Below are 19,704 nucleotides of genomic sequence, written 5' to 3'. Positions count from 1 at the left end.
TAGTCCTGGTTGGTCATTTTTGTTGTCTGTAAGTGTGGCACCTTGTCATACAGTAATATACGCTTAGATTAAACATTTTAGGAGACTGAAACTGCATTTTACAGGTTTGTAATCAGGTATGTGAGCTGTCTTGGAGAAAAAAACGAGTACATATTGCAATAAATTTCTAAAAGCTATTGCTGCAAATTTTTAATACATAGATAAAAAATTGTGTTGTTCACTAATGCTAATTTTTTTCTTAGCAACTGATTTTTTTTGTTTGATTCTGTATGTGTAGTATAAAGGTATGTGTTATAGAAGTATTCTGTATAGCACCATCCCCCTGTCGAGTTTTTAATTTTTTATATCTATTATTTGTGAATTATTATAACTATATTGGCACATACCCTGTCACCAATCTGTACCATTTTCTTAATAATAAATAGTACTAAGCAATGTTGTCAAACTCTCTAGTTAACTGTTCGGCTGGTATAAACGTAGTTGAGGTTTCCAACAAATAGACTTAGGATGCAGGAGGAATGTGCTTTTCTGGGTAGTGTTTTCCTTGGCCAAAGAACTTCATCCCTCACATGGTTAAGGCTATGTTTTAAGGACTTACAAATTTAAGCTTGTACCGTGATTATCCTAAGCTTAAGGCTATCCTTAATGTTTACAAAATGATTAATGTTTTGTTAGCAGGTTAATTTAAGCTTCACTTAATTAAATCAACACAATTATACCACTAAAATCATCCCATCTAATGGGTGAATTGGCCTAAATGTAGTTTGTGGATATTATATGAAATGATTCACTCACTAGATTTTTTCTAAATCCAAAAAATATGTCCAAACTTTAGTCAGATTGCATTGTTATATGTAATTGGTTTCCTTTCTTTCCAGGAAACATTTCACGCAGAGTCCTCATTTTTGGCTAGAGTTGACCAGTCTGATGAAGAGGGGCTAGTGCTCAGTACTTCCTGTACACGGTTAGATTTGGAGTTTTGACAAATATGCTTGTTCCTAATTTCTACCTGGTGTAATAATATAGGGAGACTTTGTCTTTGACAAAACCAGAGCATCATAGTGCTTTGAAGGTTGATGATGGGAGCAAGATACTTAGTGTGAGTTGACTCTTCCATTTGTTTAATACTTGCATGTGTCTATTTTCTTGTTTTGATTTATTGAAGGAGAAATGAACTGTTGATTTGCTTGAATTGTTGTTTCCATATGTCAGGTCTTGTTAGTTAAATGATGAACCATGCTTTAGCTTGAGAATGATCATATAGTTAAGGAATTCAGGTTGACATATGTTAGCTTGAAGCAGTTGATAGATTAACATGTTTTCCAAATCCTACTTTCCTCTAACATATAGTGGTTGCTATTATTAGCTAAATTAGGCTTAATGTCTTATTAAATATATTTTTGGGTTTTCGGTTTAATGTCTTGTTATCAGTTAAATTAGGCTTCAGCAGATCATAATAAAACTGTTATACTGCTTGAGGTACCTCATCTCATGTGCGAATTAACTTAACTATCATGGTTTGTGTATTTATTGCGGGAGAAGATTCATCCGCTAGTTCTTTCTTGAAACTATATGTAAGTTGTATTCTGATTGCAAGTTACCATGCATTTGGTGTGATTTTTCATTCTTTCTGGGAATCAACTGATGCACAGTCATCGTCTAAGACTAGACTTATATTAGTTAAAAAGAACATGTTAAAAAGGATGTTGACATTCAAGACCTTGGTGAAATATCTACAGAAGCTCAACAATATATTTTCAATTTGCAATCTCGTTTGTCTTCCATGAAAAAGGTACTTTGTAAAAATTAGGGATCGTCTTGTTGATATTTGAATTGAAAGAAATAACCATGGGATTCATGAAGTCTTGAATGGCCTGTGAAATGTATTTTGTATTGGACACTGTTAATTATTGATTTTCGCATATTTTATGGTATGCTTCATCCTTTGATTCATGTTTTGTTTTGTTTTTGTGCTTGATAATGATTGATTTGCATTCAAGATCCTTAATTGCATATAGGTCTACAATACATTGTTAATTCTTGATTGTCGCATATTTTATGGTATGCTTCATCCTTTGATTCATGTTCTCTTTTGTTTTTGTGCTTGATAATGATTGATTTGCATTCAAGATCCTTAATTGCATATAGGTCTGCAATACATTTAGCTTGTTTTTCTCATTTGGATTTCTTTTTTGTTTTGCGGGACACTTTTAAAGGAGTTACATGAAGTAAAGAGGAAAAGTGCTGCTCTTCAAATGCAACAGTTTGTCGAAGAGGAAAAGAATGATTTATTGGATTACTTGAGATCTCTTCAACCTGAACAGGTTTTCCCCTTTTCTGGAATTTCCAATTATCCTTGCATTTGGACCTATTCTCCTTTGGTGCTTTTTGCTCTGTTACATCTGTGGCTCATTCTCTTAACCATGAATATGATTCTTTCTGATATAATTTTTTTCGTATTCAGTCAAGTTGTTTTTCTCTCTTATTTTAAAATACTATCAATGATATATTTGAAAATCTTTTTATTCATTTAACTGAACCTAAGTGGTGAGAAGGTTATTTGTTGTTCTGAAGGTTGTCAAATTGATATTCAAATTGTGAGTTGTAAAACTAACTTTTGAATCATAATTTTGGAGCATAAATTTTATCACATTGTGGTGCACAGAGGGTACAGTGCGCCCAGCAGTGATGACTTGAGTGATGACTTGTGTGGAAGGAATGTAGAATCAGAATTATATAAAATGAATGATGATGATGATACTGTTGATGATCCGTAACTGTAGCTCAAATGTGGAGGACAAGGTAACTCAAATGGAAAATGAGCTTGCAACTCTGAAAAATCAAATGAACACTTTGCTTGCATATATTGCTTCAAGAAAAGATGTTCCAGAATATTTTACTGCAGTGGCAGCTAATTTGGTTCATGCATCCACCAATGAGGTATTAATATATTTAAATATTTATTGGTGTCTTTTATTTTATAATTATAAACATACAAATTCATTAACTTAAAATTATTTATTTCAGGCATCAGATTATGGAAGTGTTGCTCCATCACCTAATCAAGTAATAGGATCAAGTGCCAGAAGCAAAACTAATTAGGGATGTGTGTTTTAATTTTAAATTTGATTAGGGATATATGAACTTTTGAACAATTATGTGTTGTAATTTTGAACTTGATTAGGGATGTATGAACTTTTTATGTGTTTTAATTTTCAATTACATATAAACTTTTGAACATTATTATGTGTGCTTTAATTTTCAATGAAATGAATGGATGATTATAACTTTATACATTATTTTATTTTATTATGAAAAAGTCGTGGTTAAATTTTATTTTATAAAACAGATTATAAAAAAGTGGTTAAATTTTATTTATTCAGTATTAAAATTACGTCAGTTAAAAACGTCACTACTTACGTATATTATGGTGCCAGAATTTTCTTCAATGATTGTAAATTGCGACAGTTATAACAGACACTACTTACATATGAAAACTACCACTATTTACACTATTTTTAAAGTGATAGGTGTTGCGGCGGGTAACATAAAACCGCCATATTAAACTTTGTGGCGACCAGTTCTATGGCGGTTTGGAAAACTGCCACAAGTGTATATTGTGACGGTTATAAACGCCACTTTATACGAAAAAAACCGCCACAATATACACTTTTTTTGGTAGTAAAATATATTAAACTTTAGGTTTAATGTGACTTTTGGTCCCAATATTTTTCACAAATATTCAATGTAGTCCCTCACTTTTTTTCTGACTCTATATACTCTTTAATTTTATTAAAATGATTTAATGTGATCTCTTGTGTTAGATTCACATGACATCCTTAAAAATGTGACGAACTACATTGAGTAAAAAGGAACTGAACAACATTGAATATTTACGAAAAATTATAGGACAAAAAGTGATATTAAACCTAAATTTTAATAATTAAATAGAAAAACAGAATTAATTTTTATCATGTTAAGTTTCTGTTAATCAATAATTTTATTTTAAAATCTCATTGAGTTAACAAAATTAATTGGAGAATAGGAAAAGAGTAATAAATTTCAAATCATATTCATTGATGGTCATTATTTTAGCATTTCTTTTGATCTCTTCGTGCATCCATATCATACCTCTTCGTATTTCATCCCAATGGAAGTCCAAAAAACGCAAATAAAAATTCCCTAATGAAACGCAAATATATGGCGGAGTAAGGCGGCAACAGCGACGAGGAAGGCACAATAGAAAGCAAACAAAAACCTTCTCAAGCATGACCTTAGCAATGACATAAGACAAAACATAAGAAAAACGCAAAACATACAAAAATCAATGGTGAAGAAGAAGAGAGGAAGACAATGTTTACCGATGGCACGAATACAATGCAAAGAAGAGAGGAAGAAAAGAGGAAGCACAATTAATGGAGGAAGCACATAAGAGAAATGCACCACGAGAGAGGGGAGAGTATCAAAAAAGTAAGTGGCACGTTTCTAAATTAAGGTTAAAAAGGTTTTAAGAAGGCGGCTATTTGTAAATCATCATTTTACAGGGGTGGTTGTACAAATAGATGTCCTTTTAAATCCAAACGCTTGATTTACAAAGTGTGAATTTATTAATAGTTACACTTGTAAATGAACTTAATTACAAAAATGTCATCGTATTTTTAACGAAAATGTTTGAATGCAAAGCCGCTAAATAAATCGCACTTGTTTATACATTTTCCACTCGTGATTATTTTTATAGGATTATGTCCGGATTGATTTTGCTTTTTTTTTTCTTGGAAGTGATAGGACAAATTGATATTCCCTGACCCGGCAGCCCAGTGGTATATGATTAAGAGCTACAGCATATTCCATTTACTGGCACAAATCCTTGCTTTTTCAATACCCATCCATAAAGAACTTAAATATCTCGTAATTTAAAACTTTTAATAATTATATTGGTATACACATTCATTGAGAATACTGAATGCAATTTCAAAAAATGTACCAGTACTATGCAATTAGGAACTGGGTTGAGCATCATTAACTTTAATAAAAGCTTATTTCGTGCCGTATAATACATGCATGCATAACCGCAGAACTTATGTTGTCATATCAATACAAGATGCTCACTTCATAAAGTTGTTACTGTAGTCACCATTTCTTTAGTAATGTCACACCAAACCATTGAGGGATTACTTTTAACTAATTAATAATAATGATTATGTTAAAATATAAATTACAAAAACGATTTTAGAAGTTTTTCTCTTTTTGAACCTAACCACGTTAACAACTCAAGAGAATCAATATAATATTGAGGATTCCTTTTCTTGATATTTTGTTGTGATTCTCTGCTCTTAGTTTCAACTGTGGTGAGTTGTTTTCCACGAGAAAGCCAATATTATTTCCTTCACAAAACAGTGCATAAATGTGATTCTTGCATTGCTACTGCGCTTTTGTTTATTTATCCAATTCTACAAGTCTCTCTTGAATCTGATACCAAGTGCCACTTTGTAAACCCTTTTAACTCTATTTTCCTGAAGGACTAATCACAAAAATGTGGCAACAATTGGTCGACATCCAAAAGCCATAACGTGACTCTCTAGTTTTGAGTGCAGTAAGGGACTAGAAGGAATCACATCTCGTTGAAAACTCTATCAATGATAGCTGTTAGGAATCTACCCAGGTGGCTTCTTCAAACTAAATTGCTTCCACCTCTACAAAAATCAAAATTCAAAGGACTTTTTTGTTTCTTTTTTGGTTGTCCAAAGCATGTTCACACCACTCAATGTCATACACACACATCTAATTACAGTATTATATAACAAGCCTTTAGCAGCTCTTGCATGTTGCACTAAACCAATAATAATCTTCTTAGTTTAGAGTTTAAGCCATTTTGAGCCTACCATACCCTTCTCTTTGGCACTTTCTATGGAAAACAACAACAACTCACGCTCCTCTATATGCTGGAAAATCCGTCATGCACTTGCAACCAATCTTGCTTTCAAAGCCATTCATCGCATCAAACACTATTGTCGAGAACCTAGAACTGTTACCACTCATGAAAATTCTTCATCATTACCACTCTCCACTAACTTTTCTCAAAATAGGAAGGCTAAGGATAGACAAGGAGAAGGAACAATCCCTATCAAGTTTGATAACTCAATCCCCACATCCACACCAATGCTACTTGCTTACCCTCAAGTTGGAACATCACAAGTGGCTGCCAAGGTTGAACCTGAACCAAGGTATGTTCGAGGATCAAGAGTTGGTGTATCCAAAGGTGAAGATAATGGCAAAGATGGCACAGGCCCTTTGAAGGAACAGAGGATGCAACAAGGTAAGAAAACCCTAGATATCAATGACACTTTCTCTGAGTACATTGAACGTGCTAGGCACAGAATCAGAACCGTGTCAAACGTGGGTAGGGGGCAAAATAAATCTGCACCAGTTGAGGATAGTGGGAATAATAACAAGATTGAAAACCATAAAGACCATTTTGCAGATTTTATTCAGCATGCTAAGAAGATGAGAGCTACGTCAAGCGTTGGAAAGACTAGTTCATTGAGAAGAGGGTATAATAAGAGTTGAAATGGTGAACATTGAACCAGGGAGACTGGCAAACAATGTTGATCATTAAGAAATCATGCTTTGTGATTTGAAGTTGTTCAATTCGTTTGTTGGGTGGAGTGGATTAACAAAATAATTAGGGTTTGCAGCAAGATATTTAATTTCTTCTACTGTGCATATCTCATTAAAATTGGAGTGATTATTTAAGGAGAATAATTTTGATTTAATGCTTTCTATGATAATTTCCTACGTTTAGATTTTGGCATTTATCTGCATTAATATCTGTTTTTGAATTCTGGTATATAGTACAAATTATACACATATTGCTGGGAACATTTGTTATTGATAATTTGGAAGAGTTATGATATATTGAAAATCCATTATCTGATATAACTATTTTACAATTATTATTGTAGTGTGTTTATTAAGTAATTTTCATTACAATTACTATATTACTCTTGTAGTTTAAGGTTTTATTATTAAAATGTTGTTTGTCCTGTATAAAAATTAAGGGTTGTCAAAATCTTATTTTAAGAAGGTGATATTTTGACACTTACGAAATAAAATATATCTACTTAATAACTCAAAATAATATTCTTTTAACTATGTTTATTTTGTTTTTTAAAATATATGATACAACTACTTTACGAGATGGACTAGTCCATTAGATACAAACATGTCAATCTTTTTTTATAATTTTGTTATTTTTTATTTATGTATCATATTTAATCATATAAATATTTTTTATTTTTTTAATTAATTAATTAGTAAAACAGTTTTTTTTACTTCTACGTTTTCAAAACATGCTAAACCTTTATGCGAGACAGGCTTGTTGGGTTTTTTTCATTTTGGGCCTTTGGGCCCAAAGGGCCCTTTGATACTACAACAAAAAAAAGGATAGCAAACTCTAGTTGAGAAATTTAATAACTTGAGGAATTCAAAGACACTGTTATATCCAAAGTGAAGTTGATTGCCTAATATAATTTTTTTAAAAATAAATAAATGACAACTGGCGAGACTTATTTAAAAATAAAACTTGTCTTTAAATTAAATAGGCAAGATGTATTTGCTTCTAAATTTATTAATTTTTAAAACATATTACAACTTCAACCTATGGATATTTTAAAAATACGACATGCTAATTTTTTTAATAAGTTAAATTTTATTCTTTTATAAAGTGATTGTTTTTATCAAAATTATAATTACTATCAATTTTCCTATTTTTATATCGTGAACATTCTTTTGTCATTTATATTTTTTGAGTTCATATAATTTTTGTTAGGATGACAAAGACTCTTTAAAAGCTAACAAAATTAATTGGTCTACTATATAAGATTTTTACATATATAATAACCCTTATGCAGTAGTTAGCCTTCATAAGTTAGGTATACTCGAATTAACATTTTTCCAAAAAAAATATAATTATATATCTCTACAAAATAAAATGTTTATTTAAAAAATAAAAAATCGCTATCTTGACTTTATTTTAGACTTTTTTATACTTAAAAGGAATATATAATAATTATTTAAAATTTATTAGAATAAAATATGTTTTTATCTTGTAAAATAAATAAGCTTTAATTTCAGTTCCTGTTAATTTTTTTACTATTATATTCTTAAAACTGGAAATTAATATGTTTGACTCTGAGTATTGTAAGATAACAGTTACTTGTATTTGTTAAACATAGTTAGTCGGTGAACCTACTTCGTTTTACAAGATTTAAACTAAAATATTGCTTAAAAAATGTTAAGTTCTTTATTTTTATTTTATAATTTGAAATATGAATATCAAAATATAGACTAATTTGAAATTGAACTTTAATTAACTAAAGACCAGTATTGGATAAGCACGTGAATAAAATTTAGGATAAAAAAACTAAATTTAACTGAATCATTAAATTTTTTATGAAATTGTTTTCAAAATAATCTGAATTCAATTGAACTTTCGAGAGGTTTCTTTCACAATAAATGTCAAGGGTTGCTGGCTGACCCCGTGAAGGATTTAGAAAAACAGTTTCTTTCTTACATCAAAATGTAGAAAATTTCTAGAAAGGATTTGATACTTTACTTTGTTTACTTGTTATTGAATAATTCATAAACTTAATCATTAAATTGTTCTTCATATATATTAGATTATATATTAGCATTGTCGTGCATTGATTAAATTTTAAGAACTATAATTATAAAGTAACTAATTAAATATTAGTATGAAAGAGAAGTTTGAATGGTATGTTTCAGTTGAATATTCGAGGTAACAATTAATATGATACTATTATCTTGAATAATTAGAATGTTGACTAGGTAGAAAAAGAGAAAGTAAAATAAATAATGAAATATTAGGAAGAGATAAATAATGATTGGATTATGAAATTAGTTGTTACCTTTTGGTCCGTGAAACCTTTTTATCTTTTATTTATTTTTGTCATGGCAAGCATGTTGTATGGGTGGAGAAATGTTTTAGAGGTAAAAGTATGGTTCAAAGTATATGACTTTATTCATGAATGGTTGTGACTAACTAAGAAGGCATCTTTTGTGGCACTTGCAATGCTCATCCCATAAAGGTTTAATGGTGGCTTTCTTTCCACCTAACTTGGATGGTCCATATGGGATTTTGAACAAACATCTACTCTTTGGCTTCTCTACTTGATTCTCTATGTCTCTAATGTAAAATTTCCAAAACTAGTTGCCACAAAACACATGCATATTGAACTCAATGCATATTTTGAGGTAATATAAAATAAAGTTTTTTCCAATTTTTTTTATTGTATTAGAAAAGTGTGTCCAAATCCACCTAAGGGAGAGAATCGTGAAAAGTAAAGGTATAAAATTGGTAAATGTTTTCTAGATTACTTCTTTGGCTTGATTTCAAGAGAATAAATCTTCTTCTTTATAATATTCTCATTGGCAAATGGAACTCATGTTCGTTTGGTATATATACGCAAAAGTTTAAATATACTTTTTTGTTTTGGTACATTTGTCGTTGAAAAAAAATGACATTTGATTATTTGGGTGCTTCACATATAATATTGTTTTATCACGAGTTACATTTATGTGTGAAAGTTATGTTTAAAAATATTATTTTCATGAACATATTTGTTAGGTGTATAATTTTTATCGATAAGTAAAAAATGAATAGATAGAGTATATGAAAGATACTTCAACTCTATTACAAAAAGAGTTATCTCAGGTAATCAAACATACATATTTCGCTAACAAAAAAAAAACTACATAAACTTACAATAAATTACTTAAAGTCACATAGAATCCTTACTTATCTTTGTAAGGGTTCACAAAAAACCATCTAGTTGCACAAAGATAAAAACATATATATCCAAAAAGTGTAAATTAAACAAAATTGTCTTTGAACCTTTGGTACTAGTTGAGTTGTCCATGTGTTTCTCCACACTTCAATTCATAGTAATGTAGATATAGCATTTCTTTGAAGTAAATGGACTATTGCGATAGTATACGATCAAACCGTATTTTCTATGAGATTCCATATTGTTATGAACCTTCTTAGATCCTTTCATCCACCTTCCAAGCATTGTGCCAAGATTTTGAGTTTTCACCTAGTTCACTAATTCATTACAGCTATTGACAAAAAACTTATGATGCTTTTGGTGTAATATCCCTATTTTTTTTTCCAATATTTGTTAATATATTATGCATGCAATATCTAATTAACATGTAAACATATATTAGGTTATCATGTTTGTATCTCAAAAAGATATCCCTCTTCATAGGGAGTTAATATATACATCAAAAGAAAAAAAAAACAAAGCATTCAAAGGTAAATCTATCCAATACTCCAGTTGCTCACTGAGGAGCTCTATTACCTGCAATCTCATCTGCTCCCGTGTAAAACACGATCATCACAGATAAAGAAACAAACACAAACAAATAATAGGGTAAGCTAGCTATATAAAAATTTCTATATAATTTCATGTCAAATTAATCAACATAATTCATCAAGTCTCATACAATTTCTCAAATCATCAAGTGTCTATTAAATTTCATAATTCATCTTTTCACATGTCAGACTTCTACTGACTCATAACACATAGACACTTGACTCTACTTCCAGAAAACTCGTGCGTTGACTTAGACTCTGAGATTTGCACCTATCATACTACATCACTGTGAAATCCACACAGCTATGCACATAATTAATCTCAATATCATCTCTCTCCTAGTATGACAGGGTTAATTCATATAACAGGTCAAGTTAATTATCTTTCAAACAACTTACCCATTCATATGAACCTCCTTCGACTCTCACCACCTGAATAACTTCATTTATATGATTCCATTATCTCAGGAGAGTCAGGATATCTCCTTCTAGACGAATCCCTAGTCAATGCACATCCTAAACAATCTTAACACGGTATTTTCTTTCCTGAAAATACTATGTCTCGATTAGAATTCATATTTTGAACCTCATAATATCCACCATCAAACAATCAAATCATACCAATGTTTAGAATATCCAAAATACACAACAATTCATTGACTAATCATATAAATGTCTAATTAAAGAGATTTCCAATTAACTATACATGAAATAAAAGTTTACATACTTTATAAGAAAAACTATATGGGAATAAATAAATCAATCTTTTAAAAGCAAATAAAAATTAGTTTAATATTTTTATTTTTTATTTTTATTTTACTTTAGCTTGAGCTAGAATTCGCTAGTTTGAGCTAAAATCGACCAGAGAGCACCCAGAATTTTAGCTTGAGCTAAAATTCGCTAGCTTGAGCTAAAATCCTCCAGAGAACACCCAAAATTTTTAACTTAGGCTAAAGTTCACTAGCTTGGGCTAAAATCCTCCAGAGAGCACCCAGGATTTTTAGCTTGAGCTAGCACTTGCTAGCTTGAGCGAAATATGCAGAAAAAATCTGCATAACTTAATATACCTATTAGATTATAAATCAATATCACAATCAATTCATAAATTATAAATCTACACATTACATTGACAGTTCATGTTCAGCATGATACAATCACTCTCATTGAATCATTGAGTTATTATGTCCATTTATACATATATATGATTTCTAATTCCAAAACCATTTAAATCAAACAACCAATTCTCAATCACAACACTTTCAATTTCAATCAAACTACAATCTACTCAGAACAAGAAATCTTGCAACAAAATCTGGACTTGGTGACCTCGTCACACTCACATTCAAATCTTCTAACCTAGGGTTCTATTGAAGATTTTAAACTATCTTCCCTTACCTTTACTTGAGCATATGCTCACGAAGAGCTCCAAACCTACCAAAATCTTCAAAAGTAACTTAACCTGCATCACAAAGTCCTGATAAAAAATCTAACTATATCTCTAAGACTCTGATCTACTAAAGACTAATCCTAAAACTAAAAGAGGCACATGCATACACTTAGATTGAGATAGACCTACAAGTTCAAAATTTGACTCGGAGAAGGGTAAAAATTGAACTTACTCTATCAGAGATTCTGATCGGGCAATCTTATAGGATTCACTGCCAGGAGTCCAATGGCATACTCCGATTGCCAAACTGATAAGCGATGAGATCAGAATCTTAGAGAGAAGGGAGAGAAAGGAAAAGGGAAACTTTTAGAGAGATGGTGGTTCTTTTAAAATGAAACCTGAATAACTGAATTTTCTATTTATATGTCATTTTCATTTTAATAATAAAATATTCAGGTATCATTTAAAATATACCACTTTTACTCTAAGGTTATTTTCTAGACCCTTACATTTGGAGCTTATCTAACCACTCCATTCATGCTCCCCTTTTCCTACTTCGCATGCAATTTCTCCTACACAATATTATGTCTAGGATGACAACAATATCGTTGAGCAATTGTTTTCCACCTGCAAACATCAAACTAGATACCTTTTCCAACCAGATTACAATGAACAAAATAACAGATACAAGAGTAAAAGAGAAAACCAACATATCAACAGTGTGTTACCAAGCATATGTGAAGGAGTCAGATCCAACCAGTATGTTGTGCTTCTTATTTTGCTTTCCACCTGCGTCCAGGACCTTCCACATCAAATTTTGTATGGTTAGGTAGAGACTTCCCCTTACATCCACTCCAACTAAAGATTCAAGTGAATACTTCCCCTTCCACCTGCAGATTAAGTCAACAACCTTCATCCTGGTATATAAGTTAACAAACTAGTTATGCCCCTGACCATTATGTAAAATTAACTTTTTAACCAAGTTATTGCTTTGATTTTATTTTTTGAGAGTTTTCACACAACTTATCGGGTCCATAAACAAGTTAGAATATGAAAAAGAAGTCTCATTTTCATTTTTGGTAATCTAAGACCAAAATTTCAATTGTGCCATATTAAAAATATCTTTAGCATTAGATCTATCATTACTAAAAATAATTTTGTTTCTCTACCTCTAAATTTTCCACACAGTTACAATCCACATACACCCCATGTTTTGTTTTCGAATTTTGTTAACTTTAAGATCTTAGATTGACATAACTAATGTTATATTGTATTGTATGTTCCTCAATCCCTTATAACAAAATTTCAAAAAATAAATATTTATATATTAAGCTAAAATAATAAAAGTAAAAAAATGTGAAATAATAAAATAATAGATAATTTAAGAGTAACACTCGTATTCGTATTGAAATATAAGATACCTATCCTTTCAAAATTTTATGAAAAAAAAAGTTTTGTATACTAACAATATTTGTTCTAAATTTACAGTAAACATAAAAATATGTTATTTCCAAACTCATTTTCCTTTGTTTTCTTTGTGATAGGTTAAATCAAACACCAATATAAATATATATATATATATATATATATATATATTGTAAGGAATTTAAGAGTAAAATGAGTAGTGACGTTTTAAATATTTTTTATTAAATGTGATATCAATTTCTTTATATGAGTTTATTTATATATTAAGTATTAATTTTTTTCCATATATCCACTCAAATAGCCCATTTGTCTTCAAACTTTTTATTTAAAAATGATATGATCAACATAAATTTTGATATAATAATTAAAAATTTATATAAACTAAAAATATAATTAAATTATAATATATATATATATATATATATATATATATATAAATGCAAATTTTATGTTACAGGTTAATTTTTTAGAATTGAATTAATTCTAAGTACATTTTCTAAAATATTTTTTATTAACTTTTAATGAAATTTGATATGACTCTCACATTTTTATATTATAAATAAATTTATATCATATTATTTTAATAGCTTATTTTATGTTACTATTTTTAAATTGATTTCTATATCGTCTTACTATTTTTAAAGTTTTTAATTAGGTCTATTATATTAAACTGATGATATATTGTTAATATGATAAGAACCTGGAAAGTGTTTTGTTGATCATGTTTGGCACGACAGTAAAATACATTCTACTTTCATAATTTGTTCATAATACTAATTTAAAAATACAACATTTCATAATATATAAATAAGTATAAATATTATTTTATAAATTAATTTTATAAAATTAAATTAAATTAAATTTAAAGTTTATTTTTTAATATGACATCAGAAACATATAACAAAAGTTTGTTGAGTTGATTAATTTTCTTTAATTTAATGAAAAAAAATTCTTACATTTTGTTTAAAATGAAGTCTAATTAAAAATTTGAAAATAAGTAAGACAATATTAAAATTAATTTAAAAGCATTATAATAAAATAAACTATTAAATCTTTTATTTTGAATATATTAAAACTAAAAATTAACGTTTGTGTAAGAAAATATTAGGTAAACAATCAGAATTTATCTCATTATATTTCAAATAATTTTAAATATCTTTTTCTAATAAAAAACAATGTTTATTTTTAATATACAAAAGAAGATCATTTTATCATATTTTTCTTAGCACTTTGGATACGTTTAATTTTCAATGTAAATAATATGTTGAAGAATTTATACAGACTACAGATAAAGTGAGCTTACAATATATATTAATAGGATAAATTTTATTTTGTAAGTTAATTTTATAAGATATAGTTTGGTTTAATTTTTATTTTTTTTATTAATTCATAATTTTTTTTAATCATATATAGATAAAAGATTTATTTTTGTTGATACCATTTTTGCAGTATATTCTCCGATATTGTTTATCAATTTTGTTTCTCATTTTGGCCCTAATAAGTTTTTTTTGTTGGTTTATCCTTTAATATTTATTACCATTTCGATAAATTATCTAGTAAGTAATTATATTAACAAATTAATAGGACTGATATATATATATATATATATATATATATAATTTTTAATTTTAAAATAATGATAAGTAATATAATACAAACAACGTTATCTATCTTTAATTAGAGTTTCTATCCATTATTTCTTTTAATTTTCCCTATGAGAAGGATATACGAAACCCATATTCATATATGATGAATACTAGTAAGTATAGAGTTTTACTTCGATTTCTCATCTTCTTGAAGGTTCATCATTAATTAGAGTCGTAGACCATAACTCAAGTGGAAGAAAAAGAAGAATTTGCATCACATTAATTCTTTCCGATCTAAATAGAATAACTTTTAAGAAATTCATATAAAATAGATATGATCACTTCTAAATAATTCACCACTTTATAATCTCAATATTATAAACAATTTTTTTGAAGAATCAAAATAAAAAATATTAAAGTCAAAAGCATAATCTACAATTTTATTGGACCAAAAAACTTATTTTAGCAAGGAAATATATATGTGTCAGTGGTACTTAACTACATGTTACTCAACCAATAATTTTTCATTTAAGGAATGAGAGGAAACTATATGAATTAAAATAAAAACAAAAATTATTTATGAAAAAAAAAAATCGTGAAGGAAATACGTGTGCTGATAAATTGGTTAATTTAAAATTTTTTTTGGTATAATAGACTTCCACCTTCTATGTTCTTATAATTTTTTATGAATAAGTATACCTATGTATCGTTTTTGTTAACATATGGGTTTTGATCTATTCTCAGTATTTTTGTTTTTTTTTTTTTTTTTTTAGCTGAGATCATAAGTTGCATAACGATACCTATCATAAAAAATTTTATTTAAAATAAAATAAAATATTAAAAATTATAAAAAAAAATTGTAATAAAAATATTATTTATGACCAAATAATGTAACTCAATTTCAATCTATAGGTCAATAGCATTACGGATCCGTCAAAGTATATGCTTTACTTCGACGCAGACTCATGTCACGAATGTTTATTATGATGTGACCGTACATAAAGAGAAATTGCCTTCTAGGAACGTACACTTTTTCATTTTTTACGCTATTTTTATATTATCACATTTTATTTATTCTTATTTTTTATGTTGTTTCTCTTTGCGGTTATACGGTTATACATATTTTAGCAGTTAATTCACATACTTATTTGCATAGAGTTTTATAGTTATTTTCATACTTAAATATGTTTTTAGATTAGTTTTGTTTGTTATTCTGTAACAAATTTTCCTTATTTATTTTTAAAAACTAAAAAGAATTAATTTTAATTTTGAGTATTTTAACACTGATTAATATGTCATTATATATATTGTTCCGGTTAATTGGAGTATCTCTCAACAACAAAACATGTAGTTTAAAAAAACCGTGATTTCTAGTTAATTTATGGTTTATCTTTCATACTAGTTTTTTTTTTCTTTTCTTTTAGTCTTTCTTACATGATTATTTACCTATTTTATGTCAATGTTTCAATCAAGAGGTATCTCTCAACCAGAACATGTAGTTTAGCCAGAAACCGTGATTCCTAGTTGAGTTATGTTTTTTTTTCAGATCGATATTCGTCCCCTTTTATCTTGGTATTTCTTCATCGGTTTCCCAATATTTTTAAGTCATAATAGTTATATACCGCATATCTATCAAATATCATGATCTAAGTCTTTCTCTCATATCCGAGAGTAAAAATAAGATCTTCTTCATTAAACTCCAAGATAAAAAATAAACTGTTCATGTCTACTAATAGGCTCGGTCCATAACTTTATAGTCCTTAAATCCAACCTTTGACATAAGCCAATAAGACTGAAAAACTCTTTGATGATCAACAATCTTTCATCATTAAGGAGATCGACCCATGACCTCACAATTCCAACGAAACTCTTTCCAGATTAATAACCTTCCATCATATGAGAGAGCCCAATAACCTAAAAAAAACATATATATATATATATATATATATATATAATATTCTCTTTACATTTGAGCTAGTGGAAAATAGGATTGTAGCTCAACACATTGGTCCAACTTCTTAATTTTATGTCTTACCTGATCAGCTTAGATTAGGTACAATCTTGAAAACGCATTATATAAGTTATTTGGCATGGTTTCGTAATTTTAAATTTTAATTATTCACTTTCTCTCTCGTTCTTATCCAAGAATCCAATAATTTATAAAATAAAAAAAAAGAATTTAATAAAGTCTTCTTCAAATTGCTTATAGGAAGCCATATACTTTGGATTTTTTTTTTCTGTAAATATAGTAAGTGTTTTAAAAATTTAAACCACAGTAGAAATAAATAAGTTTTTTTTTTTAAATCAATTCAATTTTTTTTATTTTTTTTTTACAGTTAGGGTAGAAAAGTGTAATTAAACTTAGAATTAAGAGTGCTAGATATTTTTATCCAAATTTATGTTTGACTCTTTTACATTTTCAAATTTTATTTTTGTCGATAATTATTATTTATCAAATTTAAATCACAAAAAACAGCTGAACTAAAAAAATATTTTACTAAAAATAACACAAATTAAATAGGTCCTTAAAAATCATATGAAATTTAGAACAAGTGTTGTAATTTGACCAAAAAACAAAACAAAACTATTGCTGATAGAAATTTGATCTAAATTATAAAATTTATTTAAAGTTTAAAAATATAAATACTAATCAATAATGTTTTTAATTATAAAAGCCCTGACTTAAATATGAAATTATTTCCACAAATTTGGGAGAAATTTATTTTTTATTCTACAAATATAAAATTAAAATTGATAATTTAAAGTTTGTTTTACACTTTCTTTTGTAAACATCTTCTATTTAAATGCTGTCACAAGGATTACTTAAAAAAAAAAACACATAACGTGGTAATATATTTAATATTAAGAATACTCACACCAGTTTATTAAGTCGATAGAACTTGTGAATAATGAAACTATTTTTGAAAAACGTTTATAACTATAAAAACAAAAGTTTTGTCTGTGAAACTAGAGATTAAAAAAATTCAAAATATTTAACTTATAAGATTATAAATCTTGACATATTTTTATAATAAATGAAAATAACATAAATCTCACAAAATAAAACCTTGAACGAGTGTAACTGTTAAGTTGACCTATTTTCATAAACTATGATGCATCGAATTTATTTACTCTGGACAGTGGTATCTAAAGTTTAGATAAAATGTCTTTTAAATTAAAATAAAAAATAATCGTTAAATTTAAGAAAGTAAAAATAAAGTTTATTTAATTATGTTATTTTGTTGCGACTGCGGAAAATTCGATAAGAAGATAAAACGATGTGAACAAAGCTTTTCCCTCATTGGAATATGAGCCGAGCCGAGTAGAAGTGAGTGTGTGAGTCAGAGCGACGTAGTTTTGGTAGAAGGAACAGAAACAAAATTGAAGTGCTAAATTGCAGAGTGGCAGAGAAACGTTAATAGTGATTTGTGAGAGTCTTTGAAACAATAATTGAAAGCGTTTCCTTGTGAGTTACGACCTAAAGCTTGTGGGGCCCAAATGAGGCTCCCTTCCTAGTCCGCGAAGTGCCAACCAACAATAGAGGCTCTGTGTGGGCCCCACCAACAGTACCTCCATTGCTCCTTCCTCCCCCCTTGGTGGAATTTAATGGACCCAATGCTCCTTATTCCCAAGGGAAAGGTCCCACACTGTGCCTTTAACCCCTTTTACTTATTCCACCACCCTTTAAATAATTTCTATAAATTCATCCAAATTATTCCAAATAAAATAATAAATAAGCTCTCGCACACACATCTTAATCGAAATTAAAGCTCTATCTCTTTGCCTACGTTTTGGGGACCAGAACTTGTAACAAACCACCGTGTTTGACGATGAAAAATCTAATTTAACGGTTCCAATTGCTTCTCACTCTCTCATTTTACACCAGTCTTTGCACCTCAACGATGTTCTGTTCATCACGGAGAATAAAGTGGTTATAGAATCATCAACGCTTTTATTCTACAACAAAAGGTAACAAAAAGTAACTTATATAAACCTTTTACACAACTAATATATGAAATTCATATATTATTAAATATTAATAGTTACATGAAAAATCAAACAAAAATATTTTTTATCAGTTATGTATACCTATTGAATTCATTATTTTATTCCTACTATATTTATATTTTAAAATAAAATTTCAATTTTTTTTAATAACTGTAGTTAACATAAGAAATAAATGATACTTATTTATGATGAAAACATAATTAATGAATATTTACCATTCAACCAAAGAAAGTTTGTGAGTCAATATCTTATTTATTGCTCTGTTTTTTTTTGTTTTTTTGTTTACCGAAAAAGATAACGTCACGTAAATCGAAATTCAAGGGTTGGAGCAAAAGATGCCACAAATGTACACGGAAAACTATGATAAATCACAAACATTGCTGCAGTAACTTAATTAAATATTACTTATCTTATTACTTGGATGATTTTAAATAAGTTTTTATGAAATATCTCAAACACTTTTTCTATATTTCTTATTTTATTTAATTATTTATTTTTGTTTTTTTAATTAACTAATTATGTGTCTATTAATTTTGTTTTTTTTCTCTGATTATTTGTCAATTGATTCATTTATTTTCAATATCTTATAAATTGTTGGACAATTCATTTGTTTCCTTTAAATAAGAATTGATAGGTGATTTGAAAAAAAATTAAGAAAAAATATAAATTGAGCAGTGAGTCAGAGACGAAAATAACAACTAACAGATTATTTGCATAAAAAGAAAAAAACATTATAAATCTTGAATAAAATAATAAAATTTATTCATATTTTTATTTACAAAATTAAATTTGAAAATAGTTCTGTAACATCAATATAACGAAAAAAGAGAGACTATAATTAATTAAAAATGTATTGAAAGTCAGGTGTTTCTAAATAATTAAATGAGATCTGATTTTTAATA

General features: G+C 28.2%; 1 protein-coding gene across 1 annotated transcript; it reads left to right on the top strand.

The window, feature by feature from the left end:
• Positions 1-5,753: 5,753 nt before the first annotated feature.
• LOC150029648 (uncharacterized) lies at positions 5,754-6,814 on the top strand. Its single transcript, XM_090298362.1, has one exon. It carries the CDS (start codon positions 5,908-5,910, stop codon positions 6,565-6,567), a length of 660 nt encoding a protein of 219 aa, XP_090154488.1. The 5' UTR covers positions 5,754-5,907; the 3' UTR covers positions 6,568-6,814.
• The last annotated feature ends 12,890 nt before the right edge of the window (positions 6,815-19,704 follow it).

This window comes from Phaseolus vulgaris, chromosome 1 (genome assembly GCF_051622355.1).
Source record: "Phaseolus vulgaris cultivar YP4 chromosome 1, ASM5162235v1, whole genome shotgun sequence".
NCBI lineage: Eukaryota > Viridiplantae > Streptophyta > Magnoliopsida > Fabales > Fabaceae > Phaseolus > Phaseolus vulgaris.
This window is presented reverse-complemented; position numbering and strand designations above follow the sequence as displayed.

Coding starts and splice junctions, on each gene's coding strand:
- LOC150029648 (XM_090298362.1), top strand. CDS start 5,908: ATGGAAAACAACAACAACTCACGCTCCTCTATATGCTGGAAAATCCGT.